General features: G+C 48.2%; 2 protein-coding genes across 6 annotated transcripts in view; one reads left to right on the top strand and one right to left on the bottom strand.

The window, feature by feature from the left end:
* ccdc166 (coiled-coil domain containing 166) overlaps positions 1–23,069 on the bottom strand; it is an 88,094-nt gene extending 65,025 nt beyond the window's left edge. The window contains exon 1 of the mRNA XM_041198087.1: positions 22,982–23,069. The gene's annotated coding sequence lies outside the window, so the exon portion shown is untranslated. The remainder of the gene's footprint in view (positions 1–22,981) is intronic.
* si:dkey-183c6.8 (protein O-GlcNAcase) overlaps positions 1–26,349 on the top strand; it is a 62,781-nt gene extending 36,432 nt beyond the window's left edge. For 2 of the 5 annotated variants that reach the window (XM_041198047.1, XM_041198078.1), the window contains 8 exons: positions 5,350–5,524; positions 6,618–6,674; positions 11,119–11,204; positions 14,700–14,804; positions 15,820–15,911; positions 16,723–16,915; positions 21,152–21,311; positions 23,693–26,036. In XM_041198047.1, coding sequence (XP_041053981.1) covers positions 5,350–5,524; positions 6,618–6,674; positions 11,119–11,204; positions 14,700–14,804; positions 15,820–15,911; positions 16,723–16,915; positions 21,152–21,311; positions 23,693–23,829 — 1,005 coding nt within the window. In that variant the 3' untranslated portion in view covers positions 23,830–26,036. The other 3 variants (XR_005944266.1, XR_005944265.1, XM_041198069.1) reach the window with 3 other exon arrangements.
* The last annotated feature ends 693 nt before the right edge of the window (positions 26,350–27,042 follow it).

Raw genomic sequence — 27,042 nt, 5'->3', positions numbered from 1 at the left:
AGAAGCTCCAGAAACCTACAAGTTTGGTTTCCCCAGAGCTCCTGTCTTTAAATTGAGCGCTGGTCAGTACCTGGCCAGGTAGAGCGGGTGATCAGCTGTCAGTCCAGAAGGCCAGGCAACAGGCTTGGGTTAGAGTGGAGTGGAGTGGAGTGGAGTGGAGTGGAGTGGAGTGGAGTGAAGGTCAGATCGTGGGTCACCAGGGGGAGGAGGGCTAGAGAGTTTGGCAGGGGGGGTGGGAGACAGGGAGACCTCACGGGTCTCGATAGTAGGCATGGGCAGAGAGTCACAGAACAGCAAAGACTGGATATGGGGGTGGGGGCAGGGTGTACTGGGTGCAGGATAGGAGGTAGAGAAAATTGGTGGGGGGGGGGGCGGTGTTGGTGCAGGGGAATGGTGAAATCTGGGGAGTAGGAGGTAGAAATCTTGGGGTGAGTGGAGAAAGGAGAAATCTAGAGGGAGTAAGGGGACGGAGAGATCTTGGGGTGGTGGGTAGGGGACAAAGAGATTTAGGGGCAGGCAATGGACAAATTTGGGTTGGGGGCAGAGAAATAAGGGAGGGGCTCAAGAATTTGGTCGCTGAGGGGCTAGAGATCGGGGATCGGCGGGGGGGGGGATGCGGGGCTGAAGCATTTGGGAGGGGGTGTGGTTGCTGGTGATATTGTAGGGGTTGGGAAGAAGGTGGGGAGATAAGTAGGTTGTAATGGGGAGGGGCGGTAGGCCGACGGAGGGGGAGCACTCTTGTTCCCCTTGGCCCACAAGCAGTGCTGGGAAGTCACTAACCTGCTGCCTCCCCTAGTTGCTGGGTAACTCGAATCCTGGGAAACCTGGCCCACAGCCTGCTAAAACTTGGCATAGTGGTATTGTCACTGGACTAGTATTGCAAAGACCTGGGGTAAGGCCCTGGGGACCTGGGTTCAAATCCCACCATGGCAGATGGGGAAATTTGATGATGACCATGAAACGATTGTCAATTGTTGTAAAAACTGCCCTTTAGGGAAGGAAACCTGCCTTCCTCACCTGGTCTGGCCTACATGTGACTCCAGACCCACAGCAATGTGGTTGACTCTCAAATGCCCTCAGAACAAGGGCAATTAGGGATGGGCACCAAATGCTGGCCTAGCCAGAGACACCCACATCCCATGAATGAATAAAAAAGAATATTTAAACAGCAGACCTAATTAGCCCATCCTTCAACATGTCTCTGTTAAAGGGGGCTGCATTAGTCGGTGGGGGGGGGGGGGGGGGGGGGGGGGGGGGGGGGGTGGTGGGGGGATAGGGTTTCCCATTTTCACCTCCCTGCCCATCTCCTGGGGAGTTTCAGTTCACCCAGTACTCCAGCTGAGGCCTGACCAGAAAGCTGGAGAGTAACCTCCACATTTTTTGTACTCGATATTTGTAAAGTTATGGATCCAGTATGCTTCTATAAAAACATAAAACTGACCTTCCCAGAGATTTGAGCTCCTGTTTCCTAACTCTACATAAAAAGGCCTGCACTTTGATCTCAGGTGGGAGACAAGGACCATACAGAACGGAAGGTTTAATGGAGTTTCAATCACGAGGGCAATGTCTCTAAACACCAGAAGAAGTGAAGGAAGACCATATGATGAATAGGATTCAAGAATTTAAACAAATTAGACAATTTAAACATCTTCTGGTGGCTAACCTCTCATTACCATTAACAGTAACATCGTTAAAAGTGCTCATTAAGGACCCGTTTGACAAGAAGTGGTGGCCACTGAAAATCTTAAACTTGTGATCTCTACTCACACACAATGAGGAAATCTTGCCACTAGCAGGCCACATATTTTTAGCGCGTGTTCCTTGGCATATAACTTCCCTAACCGCCAAAGTTTCATATAAGACTTCATGGAACTTCTCCCATTTTCTTTGTAACTCACCCATTTCAGCTTGCCCACCCAGCTTGACATCAGAGGCGGAGTTAGGTGTCAAAGGATTGTGGGGGAGGGTGTGGGAGAAGGTTTGGGAAACAGCAGGAAGGACTGAGGAAGACCTTGGGAAGATGTGAACGGATCAGGGAGCTGGACAGAGTAGAGAGAACTTCACTCTGTATGTGACCCACACTATGCCTGACCCTGCTAGTGCTTGATGCTAATGCTGGAGGAGCTTTAATTGGTAAAACCTTCATATCTTAAACACAAAATTCACCCCCCCCCCCCACCCGCCGGACCCCACAAAAAATAAATAATGATATTCTGCTTAGAGTCATTCACCTATGCAAGAGACAGGCACTGATTCTGAAGGATTGATCATTGATTAAAGGGAGAGGTTGGTGAATCTTTGAGTAAGGGAGAGTGAGGAGGAGTGAGGTTGGTGAATCTTTGAGTAAGGGAGAATGACAGAGGAGTGAGGTTGGTGAATCTTTAAGTGTGGGAGGAGTGAGGTTGGTGAATCTTTGAATAAGGGAGCATGAAGGAGGAGTGAGGTTGGTGAATCTTTGAGTAAGGGAGAGTGAGGGAGGAGTGAGGTTGGTGAATCTTTGAATAAGGGAGAGTGAGAGGGGAGTGAGGTTGGTGAATCTTTGAATAAGAGAGAGTGAGAGGGGAGTGAGGTTGGTGAATCTTTGAATAAGGGAGAGTGAGGGAGGAGTGAGGTTGGTGAATCTTTGAATAAGGGAGAGTGAGAGGGGAGTGAGGTTGGTGAATCTTTGAATAAGGGAGAGTGAGAGGGGAGTGAGGTTGGTGAATCTTTGAATAAGGGAGAGTGAGGGAGGAGTGAGGTTGGTGAATCTTTGAATAAAGGAGAGTGAGGGAGGAGTGAGGTTGGTAGATTCTGAGTAAGGAAAGAGTGAGGGGGGAGTGAGGTTGGTGAATCTTTGAGTGAGGGAGAGTGGGGGAGGAGTGAGCTTGGTGAATCTTTGAATAAGGGAGAGTGAGGGAGGAGTGAGGTTGGTGAATCTTTTGAGTAAGGGAGAGTGAGGGGTGAGTGAGGTTGGTGAATCTTTGAATAAGGGAGAGTGAGAGGGGAGTGAGGTTGGTGAATCTTTGAATAAGGGAGAGTGAGGGGGAGTGAGGTTGGTGAATCTTTGAATAAAGGAGAGTGAGGGAGGAGTGAGGTTGGTAGATTCTGAGTAAGGAAAGAGTGAGGGGGGAGTGAGGTTGGTGAATCTTTGAGTGAGGGAGAGTGGGGGAGGAGTGAGCTTGGTGAATCTTTGAATAAGGGAGAGTGAGGGAGGAGTGAGGTTGGTGAATCTTTGAGTAAGGGAGAGTGAGAGAGGAGTGAAGTTGGTGAATCTTTGAGTGAGGGAGCGTGAAGGAGGAGTGAGGTTGGTGAATCTTTGAGTAAGGGAGAGTGAGGGAGGAGTAAGGTTGCTGAATCTTTGAGTGAGGGAGGAGTGAGGTTGGTGAATCTTTGAGTAAGGGAGAGTGAGGGGGGATTGAGGTTGGTGAATCTTTGAGTAAGGGAGAGTGAGGGAGGAGTGAGGTTGGTAGATTCTGAGTAAGGGAGAGTGAGGTTGGTAGATTCTGAGTAAGGAAAGAGTGAGGGGGGAGTGAGGTTGGTGAATCTTTGAGTAAGGGAGAGTGAGGGAGGAGTGAGGTTGGTAGATTCTGAGTAAGGGAGGAGTGAGTTTGGTAGATTCTGAGTAAGAAAAGAGTGAGGGAGGAGTGAGGTTGGTGAATCTTTGAGTAAGGGAGAGTGAGGGAGGAGTGAGGCTGGTGAATCTTTGAATAAGGGAGCGTGAAGGAGGAGTGAGGTTGGTGAATCTGTGGAGTAAGGGAGAGTGAGAGAGGAGTGAGGTTGGTGAATCTTTGAATAAAGGAGAGTGAGAGGGGAGTGAGGTTGGTGAATCTTTGAGTTAGGGAGAGTGAGGGAGGAGTGAGGTTGGTAGATTCTAAGGGAGGAGTGAGTTTGGTAGATTCTGAGTAAGAAAAGAGTGAGGGAGGAGTGAGGTTGGTGAATCTTTGAGTAAGGGAGAGTGAAGGAGGAGTGAGGCTGGTGAATCTTTGAATAAGGGAGTGTGAAGGAGGAGTGAGGTTGGTGAATCTGTGGAGTAAGGGAGAGTGAGAGAGGAGTGAGGTTGGTGAATCTTTGAATAAGGGAGAGTGAGGGGGAGTGAGGTTGGTGAATCTTTGAATAAGGGAGAGTGAGGGAGGAGTGAGGTTGGTGAATCTTTGAATAAGGGAGAGTGAGGGAGGAGTGAGGTTGGTGAATCTTTGAGTGAGGGAGGAGTGAGGTTGGTGAATCTTTGAGTAAGGGAGAGTGAGGGAGGAGTGAGGCTGGTGAATCTTTGAATAAGGGAGAGTGAGGGGGGATTGAGGTTGGTGAATCTTTGAGTAAGGGAGAGTGAAGGAGGAGTGAGGTTGGTAGATTCTGAGTAAGAGAGAGTGAGGTTGGTAGATTCTGAGTAAGGAAAGAGTGAGGGGGGAGTGAGGTTGGTGAATCTTTGAGTAAGGGAGAGTGAGGGAGGAGTGAGGTTGGTGAATCTTTGAATAAGGGAGATTGAGCGGGGAGTGAGGTTGGTGAATCTTTGAGTAAGGGAGAGTGAGGAGGGAGTGAGGTTGGTGAATCTTTGAGTAAGGGAGAGTGAGAGAGGAGTGAAGTTGGTGAATCTTTGAGTAAGGGAGAGTGAGGGGGGAGTGAGGTTGGTGAATCTTTGAGTAAGGGAGAGTGAGGGAGGAGTGAGGTTGGTGAATCTTTGAGTAAGGGAGAGTGAGAGAGGAGTGAAGTTGGTGAATCTTTGAGTGAGGGAGAGTGAAGGAGGAGTTAGGTTGGTGAATCTTTGAGTAAGGGATTGTGAGGGGGGAGTGAGGTTGGTGAATCTTTGAGTGAGGGAGGAGTGAGGTTGGTGAATCTTTGAGTAAGGGAGAGTGAGGGAGGAGTGAGGCTGGTGAATCTCTGAATAAGGGAGAGTGAGGGGGGATTGAGGTTAGTGAATCTTTGAGTAAGGGAGAGTGAGGGAGGAGTGAGGTTGGTAGATTCTGAGTAAGGGAGGAGTGAGTTTGGTAGATTCTGAGTAAGAAAAGAGTGAGGTTGGTGAATCTTTGAGTAAGGGAGAGCGAGAGAGTGAGGTTGGTGAATCCTTGAGTAAGGGAGAGTGAGGGGGGAGTGTGGTTGGTGAGTCTTTGAGTGAGGGAGGAGTGAGGTTGGTGAATCCTTGAGTAAGGGAGAGTGAGGGAGGAGTGAGGTTGGTAGATTCTGAGTAAGGGAGGAGTGAGGTTGGTAGATTGTGAGTAATGGAAGAGTGACAGTGGAAGGAGGAAGGGAAGGAACTGAAAAGGATTTTGGGTGAAAGAGTTGGAGGGACGGTGCTAGGTGGCTGAGTGAGCTAGCGAGGTGGTGAGCGTCAGCCTTGTGACCTGGTCTCCACCTTGTCCCATCTTACTTCCACAGGCAGAGGAATGGAGATCCCGATCGTGTGCGTTCCAGCTCGCCTGTGATAGGATCGTCCAGCTGTACCGACAGTTCATGAGCAGCCCCAACAGGGCAATAGTCTACGACCTTTACCCTTACCTCTGGGATATCAGGAACACGCTATTGGTTGCCAAGGCATTTATTATGTGGCTGGGTGAGTGAGAAGCTCCATTTACACTGTTCTTGGTGAAGATTAGACTCTGGGCAAAGGTGGTGCTCCTGATGGACTGTGCAGTTTGATTGCAGAGTGCAGATGGAATTGCTGTAAGTATTTGACCAAGGGGAGTAGTAAACTTCAACTGATTCATCTTTCTAAATGATTGTCACCCAAAGGAGTGCACCTGGCAAAATGGACCATTTAACCTAAAGTGGTTGTGTTATTTATAACTTTCCATTATTCCTTTCTCCACAGACTATTCTAACTGTGTGTGAGTCTGTCATGAACTGCATGGTATTAATGGTGACGAGAGCATGGAGTGCAAATAATGCACCGTGAGAGCTTGGCATTGGTATTCAGCACGGGACCACAAACCTAGAGAAGTCAGAATCCAACTTGCTAAGATTTAACAGATTTGGCAAAGAGGGGAGATGAGAATTGCACTTTTTGCAAATTGCTGTGGGCTGGAATGTGCTGTCTAAAAGGGCGGTGGAAGCAGATTCAATAAGACCTTTCAAAAAAGGGATTAGATAAATACTTGAAAAGGAATAATTGCAAGACCTTGGCGAAAGAACAGAGTGAGAGTAAATTCAGAGCTCGTCAAAAGAGCCAGTGCAGACACAGTGGCCCGAGCGGCTTCTCTCTGTGAGGTCTGATTCAATGTTTTGAGTATTTATTTAAAAAAAAAGTCAGATTTAGGTATTGACAACACTGCAGTCCTGAATGTAGCTGTTGTGTTAAGTCACTCTGAAGCCAGTTGTTGAAATAGGAAACCAGACTCTAATCATTTACTTAATGTGACATTGCAAACGTCTGCCTCCTCCCTAAACAACACCCAAGAGTGTCTCTTATGTGTTAAAGATACTGAATCAACACTCTCCGCCTGCACACCCTTAACCTTAATGATACAATTAGCATTCTGTACCTGCACTTCTGGAAAAACAGATGGCCGTGTTATTTTGTTTAATTCTATTCGTGGGAAAAATTCCTTTGTTGGGTTTACAATAATGACTGTTATGGGAAATGTTTTTGATGATAATTCTTCCTGCCTGTAATAAGCTCTTGTTAATAATTAACTCTGTTTCCCTAGATGGCAGAATCGAGAGGGACACTTACTCATTCAACTCTTGGATGAACTGCTTCCAGTGTGAGTATCGGGTTTTAACAACACAATAACTCTTGTTATGGTCATAGAATTATAGAATTGACAGCAACAACCTGCATTTATATAGCACCTTTAATGCAGTAAGACATCCTAAGGCACTTCACCGGAGGGTTACCAAACAAAATTTGATGCTGAGTGACCTGAGGGGATGTTAGAATAGATGGCCAAACATTGTCAAAGAGGTTGGTGTGAATGAGCATCCTTTAAAGGAGGAATGAGCGATGGAGAGGTTTAGCGAGGGAATTCCAGAGTTGGGGGTCTAGACAGCTGAAGGCATGACTGCCAATGCATTTCACAAGTTGTATGACCCACTTAATGGAAGAACAAACCTGCATTTTTGTAGCGCCTGGAGAGCATCTAACCATTTCCACTTGACATTCAGTGGCATTACCCTCACTGAATCCCCCACTATCAACATCCTGGGGTGAGGGTGGAGGGGGGGTTACCATTCAATTCAACGTCAAGTTAGGACCAATTAGAACCTGGGAAGCTTCAAAAAGGCCGTAATTGGAGGAGCCCAAATAAGTTGGAGGGATGCGGGGCTGGAGGGGATTGCAGAGATAGGGAGGGGCAAGGCCATGGAGGGATTTGAACACAAGGATGAGAATGTTAGAAGTGAGGCATTGCTGCACCTGGGAGTGATTGAGCACGGGGGTGATGGCTGAACCAGAGTTTGGATGATTTAGGACCATGGGCAGCAGAGATTTGGATGACTTCAAGTTTACGAAGGGTGGAATGTTGAAGGCCAGACATGAGTTTGGGGTTGGAATAGTCTAGAGGTAACAAAGGCGTTGATGAGGGCTTTAGCAGCAGATGAGCTGAGGCCTAGGCAAGCTCTGACGATATTACAAAGATGGCAGAGATTGGTGGTGGATGTTGGAAGGCGCTGTCGAAGGAGCCTTGGTGAGCTGCTGCAATGCATCTTATAGATGATGCACACACTGCTGCCACAGTGTCGGTGGTGGAGAGGGTAGATGTGATGCCAATTAAGCGGCTGCTTTGTCCTGGATGGTGTTGAGCTTCTTGAGTGTTGTTGGAGCTGCACTCATCCAGGCAAGTGGAGAGTATTCTATCACACTCCTGACTTGTGCCTTGCAGATGGTGGGCAGGCTTTGGGGAGTCAGGAGGTGAATCACTTGTTGCATGATTCCCAACCTCTGACCGGCTCTTGTAGCCACAGTATTTATATGGCGAGTCCAGTTCCGTTTCTGGTCAATGGTAACCCCCAGGATGTTGATAGAGGGGAATTCAGAGTGATAATGCCATTGAATGTCAAGTGGAAACGGTTAAGTGCTCTCTAGGCGCTACAAAAATGCAAGTTTGTTCTTCCATTAAGTGAATTATGCAATATGTGAAATGCTTGGGGCTGGTAACCTGCGTAGCCTCAGCTGTAGCTCAATGGTTCGCACACTGAATAGAAGGTTGTGGGTTCAAGTCCCACCCCTCGAACCTAGCATCGAACTCTAGGGGGATAGTCCTGGCGTAGTACTGAGGAACTGCTGCAGTGTTAGAGGTGCCATCCTTTGGATGACACCTTAATCCTATTTGCCCTCTCAAGTGGACATATAAGTTCCTGTGGTGCTTTTTCAAAAAAGAGCATGTGAATTCTCGCTGGTGTCCTGGCGAGTATTTACCCCTTAACCAACATCACTGAAACAGATTAGCGGGTCACATCACTGTTTATGGCAGCTTGCTGTGCACAGATTGCTGCTGCGTTTTCTCCTTTACAATGCTTCAGAAGTACTTCATTGGCTGTTGGACGACTTGTTTTGTCATGAAAGGTATTATATAACTGCAGCTTATATAGTCATGGAGATCAAAAGACTAAAAGTCACTTGCCAACACTAAGAATCACCATGCTGGCTATTAGGACCATTCCACCAAGTGTTGGTTACAACTGGGGGCTGGTGTCTGGTGAAATAAAAGGAGGAGTAATATGGCAGCAAATCGTTTGATCTCATTGTTGGTGACCAGGAAGCTATCACTGATTGTCGTAAAAACCCATCTGGTTCACTAATTCCCTTTAGGGAAGGAAATCTGCTCTCCTCATCTGGCCTGGTCTACATGTGACCCCAGACCCACAGCAATGTGGTTTCACTGCTTTTTAATCATTCATGGGATGTGGACGTCATTGGCTGGGCCAGCATTTATCGCTCATCCCTAATTGCCCTTGAGAAGGTGGTGGTGAGCTGCCTTCTTGAACCGCTGCAGCCTATGTGATGTAGGTACACCCTGTTGGGGAGGAAGTTCCAGGATTTTGACCCAGCGACAGTGAAGGAACGGCGATATATTTCCAAGTCAGGATGGTGAGTGGCTTGGAGGGGAACTTCCAGGTGGTGGTGCTCCCATCTATCTGCTGTCCTCGTCCTTCTAGTTGGTAGTGGTCGTGGGTTTGGAAGGTGCTGTCTAAGGAGTTTTGGTGAGTTCCTGCAGTGCATCTTGTAGATGGCACACACACTGCTGCCACTGTGCATCGGTGGTGGAGGGAGTGAGTGTTTGTAGATGTGGTGCCAATCAAGCAGCTGCTTTGTCCTGGACAGTGTCAAGCTTCTTGAGTGTTGTGGGAGCTGCACTCATCCAGGCAAGTGGAGAGTATTCCATCACACTCCTGACTTGTGCCTTGTAGATGGTGGACAGGCTTTGGGGAGTCAGGAGGTGAGTTACTCGCCATAGAATTCCTAGACTCTGACCTTCTCTTATAGCCACAGTATTTATATGGCTAGGCCGGTTCAGTTTCTGGTCCATGGTAACCCCCAGAATGTTGATAGTGGGGGATTTAGTAATGGTAATGCATGGTCAAGGGGTGATGGTTAGATTCTATCTTGCTGGAGATGGTCATTGCCTGACACTTGTGCGGTGCAAATGTTACTTGCCACTTGACAGCCCAAGCCTGGATATTGTCCAGGTCTTGCTGCATATGGACATGGATTGCTTCAGTATCTGAGGAGTTGTGAATGGTGCTGAACATTGTGCAATCATCAGTGAACATCCCCACTCCTGACCTTATGATGGAAGGAAGGTCATTGATGAAGCAGCTGAAGATAGTTGGGCCTAGGACACTACCCTGAGGAACTCCTGCAGTGATGTCCTGGAGCTGAGATGACTGACCTCGAACAACCACAACCATCTTCCTTTGTGCTAGGTATGACTCCAACCAGTGGAGAGTTTTCTCCCTGATTCCCTTTGACTCCAGTTTTGCTAGGGCTCCTTGATGCCACACCCGGTCAAATGCTGCCTTGATGTCAAGGACAGTCACTCTCACCTCACCTCAGGAGTTCAGCTCTTTTGTCCATGTTTGAACCAAGGCTATAATGAGGTCAGGAGCTGAGTGACCCTGGCAGAACCCAAACTGAGCGTCAGTGAGCAGGTTATTGTTAAGCAAGTGCTGCTTGATAGCACTGTTGATGACCCCTTCCATTACTGATGATGGAGAGTAGACTGATGGGGCAGTAACTGTCTGGTTGGATCTGTCCTGCTTTTTGTGTACAGGACATACCTGGGCAATTTTCCACATTGATGGGTCGATGAAATGGCCTCTGAAATGGCGCAGCAAGCCATTCAGTTCAAGGGCAGTTAGTGACGGGTAACAAAGTCAGAAGAATTTTCCCAAGGTGGAAGAGTCAATTACTAGGGGACATAGATTTAAGGTGAGAGGAGAAAACTTTAGAGGAGATGTGCGGGGCAAGTTTTTTACGCAGAGGGTAGTGAGTGTCTGGAATTCGCTGCCAGAGGAGGTGGTAGAAGCAGGTACGATAGTGGTGTTTAAGAGGCAGCTTGACAAATACATGAATAGATGGGAATAGAGGGATACGGACCCCGGAAGTGTAAAATGTTTTAGTTTGACAGGCAATATGATCGGCTCAGGCTTGGAGGGCCGAAGGGCCTGTTCCTGTGCTGTACTTTTCTTTGTTCTTTGTTCTTTGCCAGTGATGCTCAGATCCCATGAAAATTTTTTTTAAAAAAATCACTGCTGTGCCTTCTGTTAGGTGCCCTGGTTATAAGGGTTATAATAACTGTGAACAGGTTTCAGTCCAACAGAGGTCCACTGCAATGATTCTCCTCCTGTCGTTTACACCACCTCCAAACACAGTTCCTGTTTCTTTTCTTGTTCCACTACCACGCCCTTTGGCCTTTCACCCTCCCCCTTTTTCCTCATTAATTTCTCCTGTCTCCCACCCGATTACAGATCTCCCCCCTTTCGTTCTTTCTGCCCCTTCCCCCCCCTCTTTCTCTCCCTCGGCCTGAAACATTAACTCGGCTTCTGTCTCCGCAGATGCTGCCAGACCTGCTGAGCGCTTCCGGAATATTATCTCTTTATTTCAGCACCTGCAGTTGTTGTGCCTTCCCAGTAGTTGTAAGTTTTTCTGTTAAAAGGGAGAGTTGTGCAGCAATGATTAATCAAGCTCACAAATTGTGGTCCCTGCAGGGTGCCGAACTGGCAGCGCTCCTGTTGTCCTGGGAATGGAAGGTGAGACCTGGATCTACAGAGGAGGCCTCGCAGGAGAATTCCAGGTAAATTTGATCACCGTTCGTCCCTTTCTCCTGTTTCTCCCTTTTTCCTGCTCTGGAAATTTAGTTTATAATTCTTACTCTTGCGTTCAAATCTCCTTGTGGTCTCACCCTCTTCCTATCTCTGTAATTCCATCAGCTCTACAACACTCCGAGAGGGAGATGGTGGCGTAGTGATCATATCACTGGACTAGTAATCTAGAGACCCAGGCTAGTGCTGTGGGAACATGGGCTCAAATCCCACCACACCAGCTGGTGGAATTTAAATTCAAGCAATAAACCTGGATTTGAAAGCTAGTCTCAGTCATGGTGACCATGATTGTTGTGAAAACCCATCTGGCTCATTACTGTCCTTTAGGGAAGGGAATCCGCTGTCCTTACCCGGTCTGGCCTACATATGACTCCAAACCCACAGCAATGTGGTTGACTCTTAACTGCCCTCTGAAATGGTCTAGCAAGCCACTCAGCTCAAGGGCAATTAAGGGTGTACAACAAGTGCTGGCTTTGCCAGTGATGCCCACATCCCATGAAACGAACAATAAAGCAAATGATCTCTGTGCTCCACCAATTCTGGTCTCTTGTTCATCTTTACACCATTGGTGGCTGTGCCTTCAGCTGCCCTCCCTAAACCTCTCTGCCTCTCTACATCTCTCCCCTCCTTTATGACACTCCTTAAAACCTACCTCTTTGACCAAGCTTGTGCTTACCTTTAGCATCCCTATGAAGCGGTTTGGGTGCTTTACGAAGTTAACGATGCTATGTAAATCCAAGTTGTGGTTGTTGATTGAGCTGATTGGCTCGAGTTCATGATTGGATGGAATTGATGGGGCGGGTAGCAGGAGGGCTTCTCTCATGGTGTTGGATTCCCTTTGCTTTGGGGAAGAGGGTGTGTTCTCCCTCTGGCACACTCTTGGCTGCTGTTAATGAAGTTGATTGAGGAATAAAATATTGTCCGGGAGAGAACTCTGCTTTTTTTTGAATTAGTGGCCGTTGGATCTTTCACATTCGACTGAGAGGGCAGATGGGGACCTCATTTTAATGTCTCTCATGTCAGACAGCGCAGCACTCCCTCAGCGCTGACACTAGGAGTTTCAGTCTGGATTATGTGCTCAAGTCTGTGGAATGTGACTTAAGCCCAGAATCCTTTGGTTCAGAGTCAAGAGTGCTGCTCATAGTTTGACATGGTGTGTACAAGATGGTCTTTTAGACCAGTACATTGAAGAACCAACTAGGGAACAGATTTGGTTTTGTGGAATGAGAAGAGGTTAATTAATCATCTTGTTGTGCGGGTCCTTCAGGGAAGTGACCATAACATGATAGAATTCTTCCTTGGGTTGGAAAGTGAAATAGTTCAATCCAAAACTAGGGTCTTAAACCTAAACAAAGGAAACTACGAAGGTATGAGGTGTAAGTTGGCCAAGATAGATTAGGGAACTTCATTAAAAGGCATGAAGGTGGATAGGCAATAGTTAATATTTAAGGAACAAATGTTTGCATTGCAACAGTTATACATTCCTTTCTAGCACAAAAACACAACAGGAAAAGTGGCCCAACCATGGCTAAAAAAGAAATTAAAGATAGTATTAGATCCAAAGAGGAGTCTTAAAGAGTTGCTAGAAAAAGTAGCAAGCCTGAGGATTGGGAGCAGTTTAGAATTCAGCAAAGGAGGACCAAGAGATTGATTCAGAGAGGAAAAAATAGAGTATGGGAGTAAACTTGCAAGGGACATAAGTGAGGACTGTGAAAGCTTCTATAAATATGTAAGGAGAAAAAGATTAATGAAGACAAATGTAGGTTTCTTACAGTTTGAAACAGGAGAATTTATAATAGAAAACAGTGAGGGGTGTAGACAGAGTAAACGCGAGTAGGCTCTTTCCACTTAGATTAGGAGAAATAAACACGAGAGGACATGTCTTTAGGGTGAAAGGGGAAAGGTTTAGGGGGAACATTAGGGGGAACTTGTTCACTCAGAGAGTGGTGAGAATGTAGAACGAGCTACCATCTGATGTGGTAAATGCGAGCTCACTCTTAAGCTTTAAGAATAAATTGGATAGATACATAGATGGGAGAGGTCTGGAGGGTTATGGACTGGGTGCAGGTCAATGGGACTAGCGGAATGATATTTCGGCACAGACTAGAAGGGCCTGTTTTCTGTGCTGTAGTGTTCTATGGTTCTAAGGAAATGGCAGAGCAATTAAGTAACTACTTTAGTTCTGTCTTCACAGAGGAAGATACAAATAACTTCCCAGAAATACCGGGGAGCCAAGGGTGTAGTGAGAAGGAGGAATTGTAGGAAATTAGTATTACTAACACAATAGTGCTAGAGAAATTAATGGGACTGAAAGCCGATAAATCCCCAGGGCTCGATAATCTACATCCCAGGGTACTGAAGGAGGTGGCCATGGAAATAGTGGATGCATTGGTTGTCATCTTCCAAAATTCTGTAGATTCAGGAACAACCCTGGCAAATTGGAGGGTGGCAAATGTAACCCCACTATTTAAAAAAGGAGAGAGGGAAAAAACAATGAATTACAGACCTGTTAGCCTAACCTCAGTAGTAGGGAAAATGCTGGAGTCTATTATAAAGGATGTGATGACAGGACTCTTAGAAAATATCAACGGGATTAAACAAAGTCAGCATGGATTTATGAAAGGGAAATCATGTGTGACAAGCCTACTGGAGTTTTTTGAGGATGTGACTAGCAGAATAGATAAGGGAGAACCAGTGGATGTAGTGTATTTGGATTTTCAGAAAACTTTTGATAAAGTCCCACATAAGAGGTTCTATGACATCTCCTCCATCCCAAAAGTGAACAACCTGGTGGAGCAGTCCATAGAATGGTTACAACACACTCGCAGGCCATTCCTGCATTTCTGTGCCGTCTCTCTGTAAGAGCCTCACAGCTGATATCAAAATATGTTTCAAATTAAGGGGTCTTCCACTTAAGATGGAGTTGAGGAGGAATTTCTTCTCTGAGGGTTTGGACTTCTTTCCTCCAGCGAGCAGCGGAGGCTGGATCATTGAACGTAGACAGATTTTTGATTGGCCAAGGAGGGAGTTGAGCTTTATGAAGGGACAGGCAAGAAAGTGGAGTTAACGCCACATCAGATCAGCCATGATCTTATTGAATGATGGAGCAGGCTCGAGGGGCTCAATGGCCTACACCTGCTCCTCTCTCTTATTGGTCCCAATCCCCAGCCATCTCCCCGCAGCCCTTTTTTCTCTGTGGATAATTATCCAATTCGCTTTTGAAAGCCATGAATGAATCTGCCTCCACCACACTCTCAGGTAGTGCATCTTCACCAATCGCTGCATAAAAATGTTCTCCTTCGTCTTACCTCTGGTTCTATTGCCTTTTGCCAGTATCCTCTGGTTCTGGACCCTCTGGTTGGGTGGAGCTCCTGGGATGATGTGGTGTGCCAAATTTAACCCAGCATCTACTGTGCATTATAAAGGAATGGACGCAGATACAATGACTGCCTTCCTCTTGTTTACAGATGATGCTGCCAGTCACCAGTAGCAATGACCTCTTTAACCAGCCTCCTCCGCTCTTCCCCACTCTGAAGTCTTACACCATTCGACCGTTCTTTCAGGAGGACAAGGTAGGAACATCAGGTCCTAATGGGGGTCTTGGGAGACTGAGTGAGGCAGTGGGTGGGAAGGTTGCCCTCTCATCAAGATAACTTTGGATGACATCCCAGCTGATGATGGGATGAAAGCTTTGCCCCTCTCTGCTGAATGTGTTTGACGGGAGAGTGTGGAGGGAGCTTTACTCTGTATCTAACCCCGTGCTGTATCTGTCCTGGGAGTGTTTGATTGGGACAGTGTAGAGGGAGATTTACTCTGTATCTAACCCCGTGCTGTACCTGCCCTGGGAGTGTTGATGTGGACAGTGTAGAGGGAGCTTTACTCTGTATCTAACCCCGTGCTGTACCTGTCCTGGGAGTGTTTGATGGGGACAGTGTAGAGGGAGCTTTACTCTATATCTAACCCCGTGCTGTACCTGTCCTGGGAGTGTTTGATGGGGACAGTGTAGAGACAGCTTTACTCTGTATCTAACCCCGTGCTGTACCTGCCCTGGGAATGTTTGATAGGGACACTGTAGAGGGAGCTTTACTCTGTATCTAACCCCGTGCTGTACCTGCCCTGGGAGTGTTTGATGGGGACAGTGTAGAGGGAGCTTTACTCTGTATCTAACCCCGTGCTGTACCTGCCCTGGGAGTGTTTGATGGGGACAGTGTAGAGGGAGCTTTACTCTGTATCTAACCCCGTGCTGTACCTGCCCTGGGAGTGTTTGATGGGACATTTCCTCCAATCTGGTCTTTTACATATTCTGGATTGTCCTAGTGTCTCATTGGTGGCTGTGCCTTCAACTGCCAAGACCTGAAGCTCTGGAATTTGCTCCCTCATCTGCCTCGCTAACTCTCCTCTGATAAGATCATCCTTCAAACCTCTCTCGGGTGAAGGGTTTGGTCATCTGTAATGATTTGGCGCAATGTGAAACCTTGTCTTATAACGTTCGTGTGAAGAGTACGTGTGATGTTTTACTGTGGTACAGGTACATTGTCACTAAGCAATGCTGTAATAGTTGTGTTCACGTCCGCTCTCTCGTTACAGAACGCTCTGTACTCCATGTGCAGGGAGATGCACAACGCCAAGTCACAGGAGAAAGATCAAGCAGATGTTTACCCTGATCTGATTGGAGACAGGTAACTATGGACGGAGACTGGAATTGTGCAGCTTATAGAAAGACAACAGTGTGTAACAAAAACAAAAAAAAAATACTGTGGGATTTGGAGATAGTGCGGGGGAATAATCTCCTCTGCGAAGATTCTCGGGCGTTGGGATCATTTCCAGGTCCCAACTCCGATGGTATCTGAAACCCATCCACCTGTGTGGATTTCCAGTAAACGACCAATTAACAGCCGCACCCAACCCACCCATCCCCCCACCAACCCCATCCCCCCACCCCACCATCACCCCCCCCCTTGTCCCCGGGAACCCCGTCCAATCAGGGATGGCGGGCAGACTCTACAGGTGGGATGGCGAATCGACCAATCAGAGCGCAGGAGGCTGAGGATGGCCGACAACTCTGCCGGGAGAGGTGGGAGCTGCCGATGTAGGTGGGCGACCGCGGGTGCTCCTCAAGGTGGAGGCTCCCTCTGAAGATTTCTTATCATGGTTAAAGTGAGTGGGGCTGCAGTGCCAGGCCGTCAGTGTGGGGAGGGAATCCCTACCACAAGATGGGGTGTTTACGCAGCTGTGGGCCTTTGACAGACCCGACTCTGTGGAGGGATGGGGGGGCGGGTGGGAGGAGGTGGGGGGTAGTGGGGGGGGTGGGAGGGGGTGGGGGGGTGGTGATATTTAAAGGAGACCTCGCTGGTTCCCTGGTTGGCTGCTGGAGGCATCCCCCAGGCAATGGCCCACCTTCAGCTTCAGTGGGGTGAAGGAGGGTAATTTAATTTGTTTGGTTCTGACGGTCGGCGAGTTTCCTCATCAGGTCTTGTCGCTCGCCCCTAGGTACCTGGGCTGTTTCCTGACTCTGTGCCCCGACTACTGCTTCATACTGGAGGATGAGGAGGGGCCTTGCAGCTGTGCCTGTGGAGCCCTGGAGGTCCGGTCGTTCCTGAAGGGGTGTGAGGTAGCTTGGCTTCCTGCCATGCAGGAGAAGTACTCCAAACCGACAGCCCTCAATAACCTTACTCCCACACAGGTGAGGGCTTGAGAATTCCTGAGGGAACAGGTAAGAGAGGGAGCAAAACAGAAAATCACCGGGTGTCATCGGGAGCTGACCAGTGGACGCTTGGGACCCGTGTCTGATTGAAAGATAGAAAGCCTTGCGTTTATGTCGCTTCTTTCGCAAACTATGTTTGTTACGACGCAAAATTCGGGCTCATTGGATTGGGGGGTAATATATGAGCATGGATTGAAGATTGGTTAATAGAAAGGAAACAGAGAAACATCAATAATAGGGGCAGAGGTAGCTCATTCGAATCTTTGAGCCTGTTCCACCGTTCAATATGACCATGGCTGATCCTCTATCTCAATGTCATACTCCCACTCTCTCCCCTTACCCCTTGACGGCTTTAGAGTCTAGAAATCTATCTATTTCCTTCTTAAATATATTCAGTGACTTGGCCTCCACAGTCTCTGTGGTAGAGAATTCCACAGGTTCGCCACCCTCTGAGTGAAGACGTTTCTCCTCATCTCAGTCCTAAATGGTCTACCTGGTATCCTTAGACTATGACCCCTTGTTCTAGACCCCCCCAGCCAGAGGAAACATCATCCCTGCATCCAGTCTGTCCATCCCTGTCAGAATTTTATATGTTTCCACGAGACCTGCTCTCATTCTTCTAAACTCCACTTTCCTCATACAACAATCCTGCCATCCCAGGAATCAGTCTGGTGAACCTTCGCTGCAAGTATATCCTTTCTTAGGTAAGGAGACCAAAACTGCACACAACACTCCAGGTGTGGTCTCACCAAGGCCCTGTACAGTTGCAGTTAGACATCCTTGCTCCTGTACTCAAGTCCTCTCGCAATGAAGGACAACACACCATAAACGGGATATTTTTGAGTTGGCAGGCGCTAAGTAGTGGGACACCATGAGGATCAGTATTTGGGCCTCAGCTATTTACAATCCAGACTGTAGATGAATGATGAGGCTGAGTGACAGAGTTATTCAAAAGTAGCTTCTGAGGACAAAGGCTGCACAAACATGGAGATGGCTTCAGTAAGTGGGCGAGATTATAAAAGATGGAACATAGTATAGCGAAGTGTTAGAGTATTTGCTTTGGAAGGAAACATAAAAAGCAGAATATTTTCATAAAAGGTGAGAGACTGGGAAGTGCTCATATTCAGAGGACCTGGATGTCTTAACAATTGGAAAAGGGAATGGTATATTAGCCTTTATTACAAAGGGTTTGGAATGTAAGAGTAAGGAAGTCATTTTTTGTTATTCTTTCATGGGATGTGGGCATCGCTGGCAAGGCCAGCATTTGTTGCCCATCCCTAATTGCCCTTGAACTGAGTGGCCTACTGGGTCATCTCAGAGGGTAGTTAAGTGTCAGCCACATTGCTGTGGGTCTGGAGTCACATGTAGGTCAGACCGGGTAAGGATGGCAGATTTCCTCCCCGAGAAGACATTAGTGAACAACTGATGGAGAGTTTCACAGTCACCATTGTCAAGACTAGCTTCATATTCCAGACTTTATTACTTCAAATTCCACCAGCTGTTGTGGTGGGATTTGAACCCGTGTTCCCAGAGTATTAGCCTGGGACCCTGGATAGTGACATTACCACTATGTCACAATCTCTCCTCCTTAACTGCAATTATATAGAGCGTCGGTAAGGCCACAGGGTGCTGTGTGCAGTTTTGGTCTCTTTACCTAATAAATGGTATACTTCCTCTGGAAGGAGTGGAATGAAGGTTCACTGGACTGGTTCCTGGGACGTGGGCATTGTCCTATGAGGAGAGAGATTGAATAAACCAGGCCTACATTCCCTGGGGTTTAGAAGAATGAGAGGTGACCACTTTGAAACTTAGAAAATTTTAGGAGGTAGAGGCAGAGACTGGACTGGAGAGACTGGACTGATTGGAGAGTCTAGAACATGGGGGTCACAGCCTCAGAATAAAGGGGTCAACCAATTGAAAACTGAGATAGGGAGAAATGTCTTCAGTCGGGGTTGTGAATCCCTGGAATTCTCCAGGCCAGAGAGCTGCGGATGCTCAGTCACTGAGTATCCTCGAGACAGAGGTCGATAGATTTTTGGGTGCTAAGGGAATTATGGGATATTTGGGATAATGCGGGAAGGTGGAGTTGAGGGAGAAAGTCGGCTTTGATCTTATTTTTATTCTTTCACCGCTGGTAAGTCCAGCTTTTGTTGCTCATTCCTGATTTTAATCTTATTGAATGCCAGAGCAGATTCAAAGGGCAAGATGAGCCTACTCCACATATTTCTTATGCCCTTAAACTCAGGACATCCCACCGCACTTTACAGCCAATCAAGTACTTTTTTTTTTAAAGTTTAGTCACTGTTGTAGGAAATGCAGTAATTTATGCACAGAAAACTCCCACGGACAGGAATGTGATAATGACTAGATAATCTGTTTTATTAATGTTGATTGAGGGATAAATATTGGTTAGGAAACTAGGGAGAGTTCCCCTGCACTTCTTCAAAGTGTTATGGGATCATCTGCCCTCACCTGAGGGTGTGGAGGGGGGGAGGGGGGCATGGTTAATATCTCACCCAAAAGATTGGAAACTCTGACAGTGCAGCACTCCCTCAGTATTGCACTGACATGTCAGTCTGGATTCTGAGCTCAAGCCTCTGGAGTGGGACTTGAATTTACGGTGTTCTGACCTGGAGTTGAGAGACTACCTACTGAGTCACAGCACAGAATTGAGACCTCAGTGGGTGGTTGGGCTTCAGTGACCAGGGAGGGACAAGGCCATGGAGGGAATTGAGAACAAGGATGAGGATTTTAAAGTCGTGGTGTTGCTGGACCAGGAACCAATGTTAGTCAACGAGCGCAGGAGATGTGATGGAATCAATGAGCGCAGGAGATGTGTTGATGCAACGGGATTTGGCGTGAGTGAGGACCTGGGCAAGAGAGTTTTGGATGAATAGAGCTTGGTATTAGCTTCTGCTGAATAGTCTTTTGTCTGTACAGAACTTAAGTCTTGCTGACTAAAGACGTTTTCTTGAAGCATTTCATCTTGCACTCATCAGGACAATTGCAAGAATACCAATGTCAGGGGAAGCAGCAACTTTATACTGTATGAGAAGAGAGTGCTGGTTGGCAAACGGACTCTGATTGGTGGGGGCGTTGCCATGGAGGGTTACATGTTTAGTGGTGTCATTAACTGCGTTGCCAAACCACATCTGCTTAAGTGAGTTTACCGTGCAAACCTGTTTCAGACGGTTACTGTTTATGGCGCAGTCATCTACTGAGCCAATATAGCAGCATAAACAGACCAAATCAAAACATGAAAGAAATTTGCACAGCTCAGACCAAGCGCAGTTTGGGGCACGACATAAATTAATAACCCTATTACCAACCGGTTCAATCTCATCTCGCCCAAATGCTCGCTGTGTCTCACTTTAGCATCATCGATACAATGGTACCGATTTGCTCAATAAATGACTGCTCCATAAACATTACTCGTCCGAAACATATCTGCAACATAAACTCACTTAAGCAGGTACAACACAGTTAACGATGCCACTAAACAGTCAAACAGCCCGCCTGATTGACACCACATCCACAAACATTCACTCCCTCCACCACTGACGCACAGTAGCAGCAGCGTGTGTACCATCTACAAGATGCACTGCAGGAACTGACCAAGGCTCCTTCGACAGCACCTTCCAAACCCACAACCACCACCATCTAGAAGGACAAGGGCAGCAGACACATGGGAACACCACCACCTGGAAGTTCCCCTCCAAGTCACTCACCACCCTGATTTGGAAATATATCGCCGTTCCTTCACTGTTGCTGGGTCAAAATTCTGGAACTCCCTCCCTAACAGCACTGTGGGTGTACCTACACCACATGGACTGCAGCAGTTCAAGAAGACAGCTCATCACCACCACCTCAAGGGCAATTAAGGATGGGCAATAAATGCTGGCCCAGCCAGTGACACCCACATCCTGTAAATGAATAATAAAAAAACTTCCATGGCAACGCCCCCACCAATCGGAGTCCACTTACTAACCAATCTCTTCTCAAACAGGATAAAGTTGTTGCTTCCCCTGACATTGGTATTCTTGCAATTGTCCTAATGAGTGCAAGATGAAAAGCTTCGACAAAATGTCTTTTTTCTGCTGAATGTGGAAATTACTGGGCAATGTGCATCGTTCATAAAAATATCTCTGATGTTTACAGGTGATACAGGAAGAACAACTGCTTCCAATTGTCACACATTATTTCTTTTACTTTCAGGAGCTGAAGATGTTTTTCCACAACAAGATACCCAGTTTTCCAGATTCCTTACTCTACCACTTTCCCTCGCTTATCCAATTGAATGTTCAGTCACAGATGCTGGATTCCAGTGAAGCCAGGAATTTGGTTATCTGCCTCATGTCTGCACTAAAAGCTAATGGTGGGTGATCTATATGTTCTTCACTAATACAAGAACATTTAGGAAAAGCCCATTAGGGTTAACCAGTCTGTTCCACCTGATTGATCAAACCAACTGTCCCTTGGTTTCCTTGTATCCATGTAATTCTTAATTCCAAATCCCACCCTTCACCCCATGTCCCTCCGACCCTTCACCCCGTGTCCCTCTGACCCTTCACCCCTGTGTCCCTCCGACCCTTCACCCCGTGTCCCTCTGACCCTTCAGCCCATATCCCTCCGACCCTTGACCTGTATCCCTCCAATCCTTCTTCTCAAACCCTCCCACCCTACTCTCTGTACCATTCCTCCCATCCCCTGTATCATTACCCCCCCACTCCCTATTATCATTAACCCCCACTCCCTGTATCATTCCTCTCCCCCACTCCCTGTATCATTCCTCTCCCCCACGCCCTGTATCATTCCACTCCCCCACTCCCTGTATCATTCCTCTCCCCCACTCCCTGTATCATTCCTCTCCCCCACTCCCTGTATCATTCCTCTCCCCCACTCCCTGTATCATTCCTCTCCCCCACTCCCTGTATCCTTCCTCTCCCCCACTCCCTGTATCATTCCTCTCCCCCACTCCCTGTATCGTTCCTCTCCCCCACTCCCTGTATCATTCCTCTCCCCCACTCGCTGTATCGTTCCTCTCCCCCACTCGCTGTATCGTTCCTCTCCCCCACTCCCTGTATCATTCCTCTCCCCATTCCCTGTATCATTCCTCTCTCCCACTCTCTGTATCATTCCTCTCCCCCATTCCCTGTATCATTCCTCTCCGCTACTCCCTGTATCATTCCTCTCCCCCACTCCCTGTATCATTCCTCTTCTCTACTCCCTGTACCATTCCTCTCCCCCACTCCCTGTATCATTCCTCTCCCCCACTCCCTGTATCGTTCCTCTCCCCCACTCCCTGTATCATTCCTCTCCCCCACTCCCTGTATCGTTCCTCTCCCCCACTCCCTGTATCATTCCTCTCCCCCACTCCCTGTATCATTCCTCTACCCCCACTCCCTGTATCGTTCCTCTCCCCCACTCCCTGTATCATTCCTCTACCCCAACTCCCTGTATCGTTCCTCTCCCCCACTCCCTGTATCATTCCTCTACCCCAACTCCCTGTATCGTTCCTCTCCCCCACTCCCTGTATCGTTCCATCCTGCTCCCTGAATTGCTGTAATGCCTCTTTCTCCAGCCACACTTCTGATTATCTCTTCAGTGTCTTTCCCTGAGCTCTAATTCCACAAAGCTCTCACTGTCTGGGTGACAGCGCTCTGTCTAGCTTCCCTGTTTACGGCTAATTGCTGCTGCATTGTTTAATCTCCTAACTAAAGACCAACCTTTATGATAAAAAAAATTCTTGTTTTTGGGCACCACTAATAAAGCCCACCTTGCTCACCCTCATTGCCCTGAGAATGTGGTCTCATCAAAAGATACCACCTCGGATAGTGCAGCGCTCCCGCAATGTGGAACTAAATGCCCAAATCCTAAGAATAAATAAAAACAAGGGTTTGTCCCTTGACAAACTACCATATTCCAAAAAGTAATTATTTGTGGGCAGTGCAATTAAACTTTTCAATATCTGACAACACACAATAAATGAAGCAACTCATTACAAAATCACTATTAGATAAGGAAGAATATCAGCACAATACTCACATCACAACATGATTTTCATCCAGTGATAAATACTCAAAGGGCCGCAGGAAAAGAGCAGGGGTGCAATGGGACTTCGAAGAACCAACACATATGTGATGGGCCGAATAGCCTCCTTCTGTGCTGTCACATCCTAGAGTATAATGCACAGAGGCAAAGATTTTATCCAACACCAACACCATTCTCTCAGCAACATTGTAAATGCATTTTTAAAAATTTCACTTGTGGGATGTGGTCTTCGCTGGCTGGGCCAGCATTTATTGTCCATCCCTAATTGCCCTTGAGAAGGTGGTGGTGAGCTGCCTTCTTGAACCGCTGCAGTCCATGTGGTGTAGGTACACCCACAGTGCTGTTAGGGAGGGAGTTCCAGGATTTTGAACCAACAGTGTGATGATGCCTGTTCAAGTTAGAATGGTATGTGACTTACCTTTCTCATTCTCCTCATCTCTTTCTCTCTCTCTCTCTCTCTCTCTCACTCTCTCTTCCTTTTTCTTTCCGCCCCACAACCCCACCACCCTCTTTCTCTCCCTCATCCTCTGGTCTCTTTCTCAATCTCTCGTTCTGGCTCACTCTGTCTCACGTTTTGTTTCTCTCTCTATTTCTCTCTCCCCCCCCTTCTTTTTCCCTGTCATCTCTTTCTCATTCTCTCTCTCTCTTTCTCTTGTCTCTTCCTTATTCTCTCATGCTGTCTTGCTCTGTGTCCCTCTCTCTCAGGTTCCCAGGGTGTATTCTGTGAGCTGAAGGCCAGTAAGAAGCAGGAGTTGGAACTTTATGTCAGTCTGGGTTTCCTGGAGCTGCCTGGAGCCGAGGTTTCCACCCCGGAGGGAGTTATCTTCGGAAGACTACTGTAGGCCTCACTCGTTTACAGCTGCGTTTGGCATCTCATCCTCCTCAGCTTGGCCAGAGGCGGTTGTGAGAATGTAGTCCCCTGTTTCGTTTGCACATTTGCTGGTCACACTGAGGAGGTGGTGACTGATTATTATGGGCCATGTTTGGTTCTACTGTAATGTTTACTGACATTGCTTTCCTCTGTTGTGTTCGGGACATTAGCCCTGTGATTTATAGATGGTCTGAATTAAAGACCTTCATTGATTTAGAAGGTCTATTCAATGCACCCCAGAGCCATACTTATCTGTTGGAGGTGGATCTGGCGTGACCAAGGCTGAGTTAGGTTTCTCAATGGTAAGGGAGTCGAAGCTTATTGAAGAGCCCCAAGAGAGTGGAGGTGGAACCACAGTCACTTCAGCCTTCATCTTATGGAATGGCAGAGCAGATTTGAGGGCCCGGATGGCTCATTCTTGCTCCTGATTCTTGAGTCCTTGTTTTCTCCCCACCGCTGCCCCAGCTACTGTATCCAGCAATGTGACTCCCTTCATGTCCCTTGTCCAATTTTGCCTTTGAGTCAGTCAGAGGGTCAGACGTTTACATTTGGTTTCAGTGGAATGGGTTCTCCAAGGATGGATCATTTGCCTCTCCAGATTACCATCCATGGAATGTAGGAGCAGGAGGAGGCTATTCAGCTCCTCAAACCTGTTTCTAATGGATCTTGGCTGACCTGCATCTTAACTCTTTAACCGCCTTGCTCCTGTATCCTATAATATCCTTACTTGATTCTGCTTATCTGGGTTTTGAAATGTTCAGCTGACTCACAGACTCAGCAGCTTTTTGGAGGTGATGGGTGGGACAGAGAGTTCCAGATTTCCACTACCCTATGTGTGACTTCACCCCCTTTTAGCTATGCAGTGGAAATGAAGATTTAACCCCGTGCATTTCTAACTTGTATCCCTGCGCTACATCAACCAGTGGGCAGAATGTAACAGCTATCTAAAACCAGGAACCCGCCACTGAAACTACCAATCCAATCTCCGTTAGATAAGAGTCCAGTGCTGTGTGAAATATATTTTCAGACTGCATTTCAGTCCTGGGTTCATTTAACTGACAGTTCCTTTTACAATCTCGCTGACTAAATATTCAACAACTGGGATACCCGGGTAACCTAACTCAAAGATATGGAAGATGACAGTGTTGATGGGTTTGCCGTTACATAGAATGACAAAGTATTTACACTATAGACACTGGCTGCTCGGCCCAGATAGTAAATCCTGGTGTTAATGCTTCACAAAAGCCTCCTCCCACCCCTCTTCATCTCACTCTATCAGCATAACCTCATACTCCTTTCTCCCTCACATACTTAGCTGTCTTCTGAAATGAATCTATACTGTTTGCCTCAGCTGCTCTTTGTGGTAGCAAGTTTCACATTCTCACCGCTCTCTGGGTAATGAGGTTTCTCCTGAGTTGGCGTATCCTAGAACGGGACCCTGGTGCGAGGTCGGGGACCCTGTTGGAGGCCGGAGACCCTGTTGGGAGGTTGGAGACCCTGTTGGGAGGTTGGAGACCCTGTTGGGAGGCCGAGGACCCTGTTGGAGGCCGGAGACCCTGTTGGGAGGTCGGGGACTCTGTTGGGAGGTCGGGGACCCTGTTGGGAGGTTGGGGACCCTGTTGGGAGGTCGGGGATTCTGGGAGGTCGGGGACCCTGTTGGGAGGGCGGGGATTCTGGGAGGTCGGGGACCCTGTTGGGAGGTCGGAGAACCTGTTGGGAGGTCGGAGACCCTGTTGGGAGGTCGGGGACCCTGTTGGGAGGTCGGGGACCCTGTTGGGAGGTCGGGGATTCTGTTGGGAGGTCGGGAACCCTGTTGGGAGGTCGGGGATTCTGTTGGGAGGTCAGGGACTCTGTTGGGAGGTCGGGGATTCTGGGAGGTCGGGGACTCTGTTGGGAGGTCGGGGATTCTGTTGGGAGGTCGGGGACCCTGTTGGGAGGTCGGGGATTCTGTTGGGAGGTCGGGAACCCTGTTGGGAGGTCGGGGATTCTGTTGGGAGGTCGGGGATTCTGTTGGGAGGTCAGGGACTCTGTTGGGAGGTCGGGGATTCTGGGAGGTCGGGGACTCTGTTGGGGGGTCGGGGACTCTGTTGGGAGGTCGGGGACCCTGTTGGGAGGTCGGGGATTCTGTTGGGAGGTCAGGGACTCTGTTGGGAGGTCGGGGATTCTGGGAGGTCGGGGACTCTGTTGGGAGGTCGGGGACCCTGTTGGGAGGTCGGGGATTCTGTTGGGAGGTCGGGGATTCTGTTGGGAGGTCGGGGATTCTGTTGGGAGGTCGGGGATTCTGTTGGGAGGTCGGGGATTCTGTTGGGAGGTCGGGGACCCTGTTGGGAGGTCGGGGACCCTGTTGGGAGGTCGGGGATTCTGTTGGGAGGTCGGGGACTCTGTTGGGAGGTCGGGGACCCTGTTGGGAGGTCGGGGACTCTGTTGGGAGGTCAGAGACCCTGTTGGGAGGTCGGGGACCCTGTTGGGAGGTCAGGGATTCTGTTGGGAGGGCGGGGACTCTGTTGGGAGGTCGGGGACTCTGTTGGGAGGTCGGGGACCCTGTTGGGAGGTCGGGGACCCTGTTGGGAGGTCGGGGACCCTGTTGGGAGGTCGGGGATTCTGTTGGGAGGTCGGGGATTCTGTTGGGAGGTCGGGGACTCTGTTGGGAGTCGGGGACCCTGTTGGGAGGTTGGGGGCCCTGTTGGGAGGTCGGGGATTCTGTTGGGAGGTCGGGGACCCTGTTGGGAGGTCGGGGACCCTGTTGGGAGGTCAGAGACCCTGTTGGGAGGTCGGGGATTCTGTTGGGAGGTCGGGGATTCTGTTGGGAGGTCGGGGACCCTGTTGGGAGGTCGGGGACCCTGTTGGGAGGTCGGGGACCCTGTTGGGAGGTCGGGGATTCTGGGAGGTCGGGGACCCTGTTGAGAAGCCGGGGATTCTGTCGAACGGTTGGAGTTTCTGATGTGAAAAGCCCATTGAGATAAGAGCAGCCAGAAGACAAGGTGGAAAGAACACGAGTATTCCTAATAGTTAGAGAAACACTGTGTGTATTTACAGGACAAGTTAATAAAGATTTGAATAGATCTTAGAGTTGCAATCCTTCATATTGTATCTACACAAAGAGAGAACATCTGTGCTACTGTAAATATATAACAATGACAAAACTGTTCACCTGTTAATTGCTTATTTAATAAACTCGCTGCTT

Source organism: Carcharodon carcharias, chromosome 1, assembly GCF_017639515.1.
Source record: "Carcharodon carcharias isolate sCarCar2 chromosome 1, sCarCar2.pri, whole genome shotgun sequence".
Lineage (NCBI taxonomy): Eukaryota > Metazoa > Chordata > Chondrichthyes > Lamniformes > Lamnidae > Carcharodon > Carcharodon carcharias.
This window is presented reverse-complemented; position numbering and strand designations above follow the sequence as displayed.